The sequence below is a fragment of the Nomascus leucogenys genome, chromosome 5, assembly GCF_006542625.1.
Source record: "Nomascus leucogenys isolate Asia chromosome 5, Asia_NLE_v1, whole genome shotgun sequence".
Lineage (NCBI taxonomy): Eukaryota > Metazoa > Chordata > Mammalia > Primates > Hylobatidae > Nomascus > Nomascus leucogenys.
The window spans coordinates 56,278,397-56,290,607 of NC_044385.1; the positions used below are offsets into that span (position 1 = coordinate 56,278,397).

Below are 12,211 nucleotides of genomic sequence, written 5' to 3' on the forward strand. Positions count from 1 at the left end.
CTCCAGCCTGGGCAATACAGCAAGATCCTGTCTCAAAAAAAAATTACTAAGGACCCCAAATAACTATCTTTATGGCTTTATGTGGTTTATAGCTATCAATATTTCCTATTTATGAATTCAAGACCGAGGAACTGAAAAATGTTCATTTAGGCTGGGTGTGGTGGTGTGCACCTGTAGTTCCAGCTACTTGGGAGGCTGAAGCAGGAGGATTGCTTGAGCCCAGGAGTTCAAGGCCATAGTGTGCTGTGATTGCCCTGTGAATACCCACTGCAGTCCAGCCTGGGCAACATATGAAACCCTGTCTTTAATGAAAAATACAATGAAATTTTAAAATTCATTTAAAAATAACCAATTACATGTTAATTTTTTTTTTTTGAGGCAGGATCTTACTCTGTTGCCCAGGCTGGAGTGCAGTGGCACAATCTTGGCTCACTTCAACCTCTGCCTCCCAGGCTCGAGCAATCCTCCCACCTCAGCCTCCTGAGTAGCTGGGACCACAGGCGTGCACTGTCATGCCTGGCTAATTTTGTATGTTTTGTAGAGACAGGGTTTTGCCATGTTGCCCAGGCTGGTTCAATTATTTTTCACAACATAAAAAGCTTAGTGAGAAAAGTGGCATTGTCTTACATTTTTTCCAAATGTCTTTAGTATCTGGCTTAATATAAAACAGCTAGAATCTCATATCTATCTGCTTTTGCATTCATTCTGTTGACAGTTCACACACCATGTATCTTCCATAAGACTTCACTGTACATACATGAGGAAATGAGAGTTAAAAAAGCTTAGAATTATTATGGAAATATTTTTGGCCTTAAGGACCCTCTGAAAGGGTTTCAAAGCAGGATCCCCAGGGGTGCCCAGACCATACTTTGGGAACCACTTTTCTAGATAGTTGGATACAGCCCTCAAGGAGTTCAGGGACCAGCAAGAGAGAACACTTACAGGTATATGTAATGCAATGTGTTAAGTGCTCTAATAGAGCGGAATAATGTAAGTGCTGTGAGGGATCCATTAATTCTGGCTGGAAAGGTCAACGAAGGCTTCAAGGAGAAGCTGACATTTGAATTGGATCTTGAAGGATGAGTAGGTCTATAACAGGAAAGGTGAAGCTTTTCTTGGCTGAGAAACAGCATGAGTAAAGGCAGGAAACAAGGAGTACAGGTAAGTCCAATGTTCCTAGAATATAACATGCATGAAGACAAGTGACAGAGGAGGCTGGAAGAGTACAGTGGGAGGGCAGGCTGAATAGAGCCTTTATTCTGCAGGCAATGAGGAAACAACTGAAGACTGTAAAGCAGAACCACACAACAATATTAGCTGATCTTTGTGCTCCTACTCTGTCTAGGCTAGGCACTGAGAAAACTTAGTTTTACCAATCCATTGAAAGAGGAATTACTAGCCTCACTTTACAAGAAACAGGCTTCTGGTAACAAATTTGCCTGCTTGGATCTCTATTATGAAACTGACCTCTATTATTAATACATTTTTCTGAAGTCCATAGGATTGAGATTTTCCAGAGGTATGAATAATAATACAGGGTAAACAACAGAAACTGAGGTCCTCTTGGCTTCCTAGAAAGAAGTGGTTGTGCCGGGTGTGGTGGCTCACGCCTGTAATCCCAACACTTTGGGAGGCCGAGGCAGGTGGATCACGAGGTCAGGAAATCGAGACCATCCTGGCTAACATGGTGAAACTCCGTCTCTACTAAAAATACAAAAATGAGCCAGGAGTGGTGGCATGTGCCTGTAGTCCTAGCTACTAGGGAGGCTGAGGCAGGACAATAGTTTGAACCCAGGAAGATGGAGGTTGCAGTGAGCGGAGATCACACCACTGCGCTATACACTGGGCAACAGAGCGAGACTCGTCTCAAAAAAGAAAAAAAGAAGTGGTTGTTCCTTGAACAGGCCCAGTAAGGCAGGAGGAGCTGCTGGTCTCCTCCCAGCTCCCTAAAGATTTTTCTGCTGTCCCTAGTGCTCATAACTGCCACCCTCCCTCTGTAATTGGTACTTGACTTCAGGGGTATCTATTACAAAGTTTTAGCAGAAATAAAGAAATGAACTAAGACCAAACTCACAAGAGATAATCAAATACAGCAATTAAAATTACCAGCCAATTTTTTTTCAAAGGATAGTGGTCCATGTTTCCTTTTTGGCTGTTGTATTCTGTGGTTCTGGTTGCTAAGGAAGTGTTAATAAATATGAATTGAATATGTACATACCAGACACGTATGTACGCAGCACTGCCCAACTTTTACATAAGATCTCAGGTTGATGGTCTACATAGTACTCAACAATAGGAGAACCCTGAAATATCTGTCAGGCTGGGCGCGGTGGCTTACGCCTGTAACCCCAGCACTTTAGGAAGCCGAGGCGGGCAGGTCACTTGAACTAAGTTTGAAACCAACCTGGGCAACACGACGAAACCCTGTCTCTACAAAACTATGCAAAAATTGGCCGAGCGCGGTGGCTCACGCCTGTAATCCCAGCACTTTGGGAGGCCAAGGCGGGTGGATCACAAGGTCAGTAGATCGAGACCATCCTAGCCAACATGGTGAAACCCTGTCTCTACTAAAAATACAAAAAATTAACTGGGCGTGGTGGCACACGCCTGTAGTACCAGCTGCTCGGGAGGCTGGGGCAGGGGAATCGTTTGAACCTGGGAGGTGGAGGTTGCAGTGAGCCGAGATCGCGCCACTGCACTCCAGCCTGGCGACAGAGTGGGACTCCGTCTCAAAAAAAAAAAAAAAAAAAAAAAAAAAAAAAAATTAGTCGGGCGTGGTGGTGCGAGCCTGTAGCCCCAGCTCTTCGGGAGGCTGAGGTGGGAGGCTCACTGGAGCCCAGGAGGTTGAGGCTGCAGTGAGCCGAGATCGCACCACTGCACTCCAGCCTGGGCGACAGAGCTAGACCCTGTCTCAAATAAATAATAAAAATCTAAGACTACGATAACCCTACAGTTGGCCCGGGGGGCATTCAACCTTCCATGGATTGAAAATATTTGGGAAAAATAATAAAACATAATACAAATAAATACAGTATAACAACTAGTTCCATGGCACTTGCATTGTATTAGGTATTATACTTAATCTAGGGGATGATTTAAATAACTGGGAAGGTGTATGCAGATTATATGCAAACACTACACCATTTTACATAAGGGACTTGACCATCTGCGCATTCTGGTGTCTTCGGGGTCCTGGAACGAATCCCTATTTCATGAGAGGGGATGACTGTACACACGTCAGTGTGTATTAGGCCATCAAAACGCCTCCGGGAAATTCTCGGGTTATTTTGAAAACCCCTTCCCTCCCCAAGACCTTTAACCTAGAGGGCTGTTGAGGCGGTCTCCTAGGAGACCACACAGAAACGACTGCGCATGCGTGCATTCCCCCGGCTGATGCAACCTCACGCTGCCGTGCGGCTCTACCTCGAGTAAGGAAGCCGACAGGGAAATCTGGCGAGACCGATCGGCGGCCACACGGAAGTGGGCGGAAAGGCCCACCCCCCGGGGGCTTTGCGAGTGACGTTGGGCGGCACGGCGCTAGCGGCGTAGTCCTGCGTCTCTTCCGGCGGCTGGGGGGGTGTCCTGCCGGCGCGCGGGCCCTGCGGCCATTTTGGGCTTCGTTTCCACCACAGCAGCCGGCCTACTCAGTCCTTCCGGTATCGCGTTGCTCAGGGGCTTTTCAACCCTCTGTCACTCGGAAAACCATCGCCGAGGCCGTGGGGGCACTCCTATCCATGGTGTTGAAGCGTCGAGCCGACTAGGGAACCTCCTTCCCCGCCAGGATGGAAGTCGCATCAGTCGCCTCCTATTGCGCGGGCTGTTCCTCCCTGTGTTCTGCCGCCCGCTGCCGCATCCGCTGCCCTCTGTGGCTTTTCTGCTGGCTCGAAGATAGGCCTGGAGCACCGACGCCACCGCTGGGCAAGGCCGAGACTCTGTAGGCTTCCTCCGAATCCCGTCGACCTCCAGCCGCTGAGCGCCGCGGCCCTACCTGAGAGACTGCCAAGAAAAAGGAGATGGAGCCGGGGATAGGCGGATCGCGGAAACGGCTTGGCCTTCGGGCGGGCTTCCGGTTCTGGCTACCCTTTTTCCCTCGGCGATCGCAAGCAGGCTCTTCTAAGTTCCCGACGCCTCTTGCCCCGGAAAACTCCGGGAACCCCACACTGCTTTCCTCTGCTCAGCCCGAGACTCGGGTCAATTACTGGACGAAGCTGCTCTCCCAGCTCCTTGCGCCGCTCCCCGGATTGCTTCAGAAGGTGCTGATTTGGAGCCAACTTTTCGGTGGAATGTTTCCGACCAGATGGCTAGATTTTGCTGGAGTCTACAGCGTCCTGAGAGCCCTGAAGGGACGGGAGAAACCAGCCGCGCCCACAGCGCAGAAATCTTTGAGTTCGCTGCAGCTCGACTCCTCAGACCCCTCGGCCACTATTTCCCTTGATTGGCTAGAGGAGGGGATCCACCGGCAATGCTCGCCCCCAGACTTAAAATTGGAGCTTAAGGCCCAGGGAAGTGCTTTGGACCCTGCAGCACACGCTTTTCTCTTAGAGCAGCAGCTGTGGGGAGTGGGGCTGTTGCCCAGTAGCCTTCAATCCCGTCTGTACTCTAACCGGGAACTTGGCTCTTCGCCCTCTGGGCCTCTAAACATTCAACGCATAGACAATTTCAATGTGGTATCCTGTTTGCTGAACCCTTCCTACCTGGACTGCCTTCCTAGGCTAGAAGTCAGCTATCAGAACAGTGATGGAAATGGCGAGCTAGTCGGCTTCCAGACTCTAACCCCAGAGAGCAGCTGCCTGAGAGAGGACCATTGTCATCCCCAGCCGCTGAGTGCAGAACTCACTCCGGCCTGGTGGCAGGGATGTCCACCTCCTTCTACGGAAGGCCTACCGGAAATTCACCGTCTTCGCATGAAACGGCTGGAATTCCTTCAGCAGGCTAGCAAAGGGCAAGAGTTACCCACCCCTGACCAGGATAATGGCTACCACAGCCTAGAGGAGGAACACAGCCTTCTCCGGATGGATCCGAAACACTGCAGGGATAACCCAACACAGTTTGTTCCTGCTGATGGAGACATTCCTGGAAACACCCAGGAATCCACTGAAGAAAAAATAGAATTATTAAGTACAGAGTTTCCACTTGCTTTGGAAGAGGAGAGCATTTCTGAGAGCTGTCCATCTGGTGAGAAACCTATGGAAAAGGAGCCTGGAGAGGGCCGAATAAGTGTAGTTGATTACTCATACCTAGAAGATGACCTTCCCATTTCTGCCAGACCAGCTTGTAGTAACAAGCTGATAGATTATATTTTGGGAGGTGCATCCAGTGACCTGGAAACAAGTTCTGATCCAGAAGGTGAGGATTGGGATGAGGAAGCTGAGGATGATGGTTTTGATAGCGATAGCTCACTGTCAGACTCAGACCTTGAACAAGACCCTGAAGGGCTTCACCTTTGGAACTCTTTCTGCAGTGTAGATCCTTATAATCCCCAGAACTTTACAGCAACAATTCAGACTGCTGCCAGAATTGTTCCTGAAGAGCCTTCTGATTCAGAGAAGGATTTGTCTGGCAAGTCTGATCTAGAGAATTCCTCCCAGTCTGGAAGCCTTCCTGAAACCCCTGAGCATAGTTCTGGGGAGGAAGATGACTGGGAATGTAGTGCAGATGAAGCAGAGAGTCTCAAACTGTGGAACTCTTTCTGTAATTCTGATGATCCCTACAACCCTTTAAATTTTAAGGCTCCTTTTCAAACATCAGGGGAAAATGGGAAAGGCTGTCCTGACTCAAAGACCCCATCTGAGTCCATTGTGGCCATTTCTGAGTGTCACACCTTACTTTCTTGTAAGGTGCAGCTGTTGGGGAGCCAAGAAAGTGAATGTCCAGACTCGGTACAGCGTGACGTTCTTTCTGGAGGAAGACACACACATGTCAAAAGAAAAAAGGTTTGTTTCTTGTCTTTTAACATGCCTGATATGTTCTGACTGTTTTTATATGGTTAAATATAGCAGCATGACTTTGGAGGCTTAGGAGTGCATGTGTTTTTGAGGAAGGCCTCAATTCATATGCTTGGATTGAGAAATATGTAAATGACCCTTCTCCTGTCCCTCACCCCCCGCCCCAGTGCACATTGTTGCTGTCCAAAACGAACATACCAGTGTGTAGATGTTAGCAGGAAAGTGCCATTTTTATTTGGGTTGGTAGTTCTGGACTGTTTCCTTACAAGCTTCAACTTCTCACACTTTTTAACGGACTATAAACTTTGTGTGTACACGATTTAATTTTTCTAGGATTGAAAAGGTCCTGTTACAGCCATAGAGTTTTAAAATGATTTTAAATGTATGTTGTTTGCAAATACTTAATATTTTGTTTGCATATAAGAAGAGTGTCTTCATTCCTGTACATTACAACCCAAAGGGATGATGATATGAAGTAGCAAGTCAGATTTATCTGGTCCAATTTGCCATGAAAGAGAATAGTAATTTCAGTGGTTTTGACATTACATGGTTTTAATTGAAAGTCAAAGCCAATACAGGAAATGGTATTGCCTTTTCTTAGGAATGCAATGCTAGTTATCAGTGGTCAGCTACAGGTTAATATTAATAATAAACAGTGATGGCCACTTACTTGGTTTATCTTGACTAGTTGCTTCCTGTTCCCAGGCTAGTCTGAAAACTTCATGCAGCGTTTTACGCTTTCATTACATTGTCAGGTTAACCTTATTTTGGGAGTCTTTAGAGTTGGTTTTTCTTTATAGTTGATTCAACTAAAGTTATTAATTGAACTCTCCCCAAACTGAAAGGTGTCTATTATTGTAGAGGGAAAGTTTTTTTAGTTTCCTATACCGTTACTTGGAGAGAGAAGATAGTGGGTGAGTTATTATTGACCTGAGATTCTGCCGCACTGGGGCGTTTCAAATGGACAGTACCATAATCTTTTGGCTCCAAATGACCAGCTTACTACTTTGAAATTATTCCTGGGTAGAAAATGTCTCAAAATGGTGATAATCTTACGTCTTACCTTTAGGGCAGAATAAGTCATGTTAAAAATTAAATTTTAGTTCACACTTTGTAAATGCCATCTCTCTGTCCTTTTAAGGGGCCCCTGACAAATGACCTATTTAGAATGAATAGGTAAGAAACAAAGTGGGGCAATGGAATGAGCACTTGGCAGCTGGAGCCCCGTGTTCTCTACTCACCAGTGGTTAGGGCGCAGAGATTTGGAAGGCAGCCAGACCTGGGAAGTTACTTGACTCTCATGGCCTCAATTCACTCTTACTTGATGGAAAAAATAATAATATCTATTGTACAAATTATTGCAAGATTTAAATGAGACAAGTAAATAAAACTCAGAATTTATTGCCTTGCCTTTAAATGCTAGCTCTTATTGAGAGACCTCAGGCCAGTCTCATGTCTTATTTTAGCTTGCTCATTGAGTAAAATGAAATGAGTGGAGTAGATGATACTATTGGCTATGAACTAGAAGCAGAATTTATAAATGATTATGTCTGAATATGATAGAATTATTTGACAGCCTTGGACTACCTGCCATTGGTATATATGGAGTATGGTGTATGGAATATATGGAGTATATAGGATGATGGACAGTGAGTCTAAAAAACCCTTCTACCTCTGTTTTCTTATCTGTATAATGGGGATGATAATAGTGCATACCTCATAGGGTTCATGTGAGGATTAAATGAGATAAAAATGTAAAGCTCTTTGAAAAAAGCCTGGTATATGGTAAACACTGTACGTTTTTATTATTTATCTTAATGACACAATGAATGAGTAGTATTCAAGAGTAGAATGCAATAACTAGTAAGGTGTTACATACCTGCTAATTGTCCTCAGGGGCATCCCTTGGCCTGATGTAAAGGGAACGAAAGTATAGGCCACAGTGGGGTTAGCTGATGTAACTATTAAACATACTTGAAAGCAAGTATTTACTTTTGGAGTTTGATATCTTAGAAAGAAACTTCATTAGAAATTAAGTAGTGATTAGTAATGAGTAGGGATTGTCACTCATTACATGACATTATGTATATTAGAATCACAATTTCATATATAGTGATAGCATATTGAACACAAAAGTTTTTAAAATCTTAACTACAAAGTTTCTTAGAGTAACACAACTTTAAAAGTACTAATTTTGCTGTATTTTGTTTACTAAGTAACTTTTTCTCTTCTGTATTGTTATTGCCAAAGTAATGATACAAAAATAGTACTACATGTTGATTTAAAAGTTGGAAAGTGATAAAATTTTTTAAAAGGAAAAAGAAGTAAGCAAGAATATTGTTAAAGCCTTTATGCAATGATAAAAACAGTGATTTCCAGGGATATAGTGGTTATTTTCAGAAATATTTTGCTTGTCATTTTGAGGGAAAAATATCACAGAACTGTATTTCCCTAAGGATTAAGAAATAGCAGGGGTTAATAACAGCATGAAAAATTCAACTCTCTATCTGGATTCATTTTATTAACACCAAAAGCCAAGGGCTGGTGGAGGATGGGGGGGGCAGACGACTGTGTGTGTGTATTATGCAGATATATATAAATGAAATATATATAGATGAAAGATATATATCTCTATATGAAATATTTAGGTGACATTTGTTCACTGTTTTATCCAAATGCCATCTAATCAGAACTTTTTTTGAGACAGAGTTTCGTTCTTGTTGCCCAGGCTGGAGCGTAGTGGCGCAATCTTGGCTCACTGCAACCTCCACCTCCCAGGTTCAAACTGTTCTCCTACCTCAGCCTCCAGCATAGCTGGGGTTACAGGCATGTGCCACCACGCCTGGCTAATTTTTTCGTATTTTTAATAGAGACAGGGTTTCGCCACGTTGGTCAGGCTGGTCTTGAACTCCTGACCTCAGGTGATCCGCCTGCTTCCGCGTCCCAAAGTGCTGGGATTACAGGTGTGACAGAACTTTTTTTTTTAACTTCAAATATAGCTGGGACCAAATATTCCTAAGAATAATATGTTATTCTTAGTTGGGAATATTCTGAAAGAATTGGTAGCATAAAGGGTTATTGACCTCAATGCTAATTGTAAGATCCTAGAGAGTTATTAAAATTAGTCTTTGTTTTTGTAGGTAACCTTCCTTGAAGAAGTTACTGAGTATTATATAAGTGGTGATGAGGATCGCAAAGGACCATGGGAAGAATTTGCAAGGGATGGATGCAGGTTCCAGAAACGAATTCAAGAAACAGAAGATGCTATTGGATATTGCTTGACATTTGAGCACAGAGAAAGAATGTTTAATAGACTCCAGGGAACATGCTTCAAAGGACTTAATGTTTTCAAGCAATGCTGAGTCGGCAGCCTGTAGTCCTAGCATACACTACCTCTTACCTGAGAGGTGTCTTTTAAAAACAAATCTTGGCAGCTGTCCTTTGACTTTTTTTTTTTTAGAGGAAATGTAACTTGGATCTAGTTTAATTTTTTTTTTTTTTTTTGCAACGTATCCCACTCAAACATTCAGGTTTGAAGCCAGCCCTGATAATGAAGGATGAACTAGTGTGATTTCTAGTCCTCCCTTTTTTGATTTAGTTGGATGTGCTTTTAAATGTCCTTTGCTTGCATGAGGTGAAAAGGGGACCTTTTTGAGTTGTCATTTTGCACTTTCAAAAATTATTTTCTTGGAAACAATATTTATAGGGCTTAAAGCCCATTTTCATTTCTAATCTAAATTATGTGTGCCTATCTGAAAACTTTGGGCTCTTGTTTCTTTCCCAAAATTCAGAAGTTAATGGGCTTTTATGTTTTTCTACATTTTTTTTATTTCAATGATTTGGCTTGTCTATGTTAGGCTAAAAAATAACCTTGTTTATGCTACCAACTTAAAGTACATTATTTTGTGTCACTTTTTTTTTCTTGTAAAAATGACTTGGATTGAAAATATGTGGTAGCCTTTTTATTTCTACATTAAGTTCTACCTAGGATATTTCCAAGGACTTCCACAAAACCCGAATGTGCAGTACTTTACTACTTTGAGAAAGCTGCATCTTTCTACCAAATTTTAACATCTAATGTATTTAATTTCTTTACAAACTTCTTTGGAGAGGGTTCTGTATATGTTATTGTAGTTCCCAGTTTAATATAGTTCTTTGTATCTCTTAACAGGTTGAAGTTACTGCAAAACACTCTGGAAAGTAATAATTACATCATAATCCTTTATTTTTTAAACTTAAAAGCCTAGAAATTTCCTAGAAAGAAAATAGGAGACATCTCAGAGCAATTTGGTTTTGGTGTATATGTTCTTAACAGAAAACCAGTGTTAATGAATAACATGCCTCAGCACTGTCACTTTTAAAACCTGTCAGGATCCCACTGTAAAATTGGAAATGGGCAGTTCTGAAGTTTCACGTTTGAAATGTAAAATATAAACTTCAGTCAATATCCAGATTTATTGTGTCCTACTATTTAATAATGAGAGAAGTAATGGCAAGGCCTTTACTTTCAGGAAAGGACAGAAGTACAGATTAATGACTGGAAAGTTTTAATATATTTAGCCCAAAGCTTACTTTGAATTGAAGTCTTTGCATTGACTGTGTTTGGTTTATTTGTTTAGCTTTACAAGGTACACATAAGTTAGGTTGAGGGGTTGTTAACCCTTCAGTGGTCTGCTTTCATTCTGTGTGCTTCCTGTCACAGGTAATGGAAAACATAAGTAGAATAGGTGACCTCTTAGTTTTGAACTTATTTAAGTGTGGGGATGAATTTTTCATCAGAAGTGCTTACAGGGTTACTACCTCAGTTTACACTCTACCTGGTCATTATTTTATTTCTATCCGGTTCTAAGAACTGCTTCCACTGTTTATATATTCATAATTAAACACATTGAGAATGCAACACTATAAAAGCTGGTCACATTTTTGCAGAGCCCTTATTCTGTGTGTTTTTTGTTTTTGTTTTTGTTTTTTTTTGAGACAGAGTCTTGTTCTGTCGCCCAGCCTGGAGTGCAGTGGTGCGATATCGGCTCACTGCAACCTCTGCCTCCTGCCTCAGCCTCCCAAGTAGCTGGGATTACAGGCGCACACCACCACGCCTGGCTAATTTTTTGTGTATTTTTAGTAGAGACGGGGTTTCGCTATGTTGGCCAGACTGGTCTTGAACTGCTGACCTCGTGATCCGCCCGCCTCGGCCTCCCAAAGTGCTGGGATTCTGTGTGTTTTGTGCACCTCCACTTTAGGTAATCATAGGGAGCACATTTACAGGATGGTCTAACAACATGAAAACAGGCTAGTTTCAAGCAACAGCGATGTCGGTTGGAAAGCAGGCATCATTTGCCTTGAAAAAAAAGCCTTTTGACAACATACAGGCATTCTTTTAAAACCAGGCTGAAACATTTTATTTCCGAGACTTAGGTTGTGTTTCCTGTTTCTTAAACCTAGCACCTCTGTGTATTTGAAAATAATGAGACATCTTTCATTGGATTTTGGAAAATTGTTCCCCATGGGATTCTAACCTCACTACCAAATGAGTGAAAGCTTGATTAAGAGTTCTTCCATATACTAGCCTCCTTGGAAGAATCAGAAGGTGACAAGAAGGACAGAAAGGACTATTTTAAAGTTGGACTGAAGGAGAAAAAAAGCAAAATTCTTGTTTCATCCCAATTCTAGTTAGAACAAAGTTAAACCCCCATAATCTTAAAGAGAATGTTTGGAGGTTTTAATTAAACATTTTATACATTTAAAGTCTTGTTAATGGTGCTTTAAGTGTCAATGTAGCATGTAAAAAGGCTTTGTACAGACAGGTAAAGTTCCATTTCTGAGTGATGAAATGTAACACCTCTTCATCTTTAACTTGAAATCAAAACTATCAGATTTTATTTTTGTATAATTTAAGGAAGGTAAAGTTAGGGGACTAGAAGACTCTAAATTGGCTTCTACAGATCAATAATTTAAATGTAACTAGTTGGGATTTTATAGTTAAAATTATATTATGTATATAACATAACTAATCTGTAAATTGTAATAAATATATTTGCAATTATTAAATGTTAAGTGATATTTTGGTTCAACTTTATATTATATGTATCATAGTATTTTACAATGGTTTTGGAATTACTAAGCAAGATTAGTATAATTGCAAACAACATTTTAGTAATAGAAGAATTTGGTTCTTGCAGTATTATGAGAGGCCCTTCTAAGAAACTGAAGATTTGATTCTGAAATTGACCCTAGCTTTTCAGATCTGCTGCAAAGAAAATTAAAAT

General features: G+C 42.0%; 1 protein-coding gene across 2 annotated transcripts; it reads left to right on the forward strand.

Annotated features, from left to right (window-relative positions):
• The first annotated feature begins 3,249 nt into the window (after positions 1–3,249).
• PPP1R15B (protein phosphatase 1 regulatory subunit 15B) lies at positions 3,250–12,005 on the forward strand. 2 transcript variants are annotated; one of them, XM_030813159.1, is made up of 3 exons: positions 3,881–5,346; positions 5,838–5,933; positions 9,086–9,171. In XM_030813159.1, exons 1-2 carry the CDS (start codon positions 4,014–4,016, stop codon positions 5,864–5,866), a joined length of 1,362 nt encoding a protein of 453 aa, XP_030669019.1. In that variant the 5' UTR covers positions 3,881–4,013; the 3' UTR covers positions 5,867–5,933; positions 9,086–9,171. The 2 variants fall into 2 exon arrangements, with proteins under 2 accessions (XP_030669018.1, XP_030669019.1); XM_030813158.1 differs by having other exon boundaries at positions 3,250–5,933; positions 9,086–12,005.
• Positions 12,006–12,211: the final 206 nt, after the last annotated feature.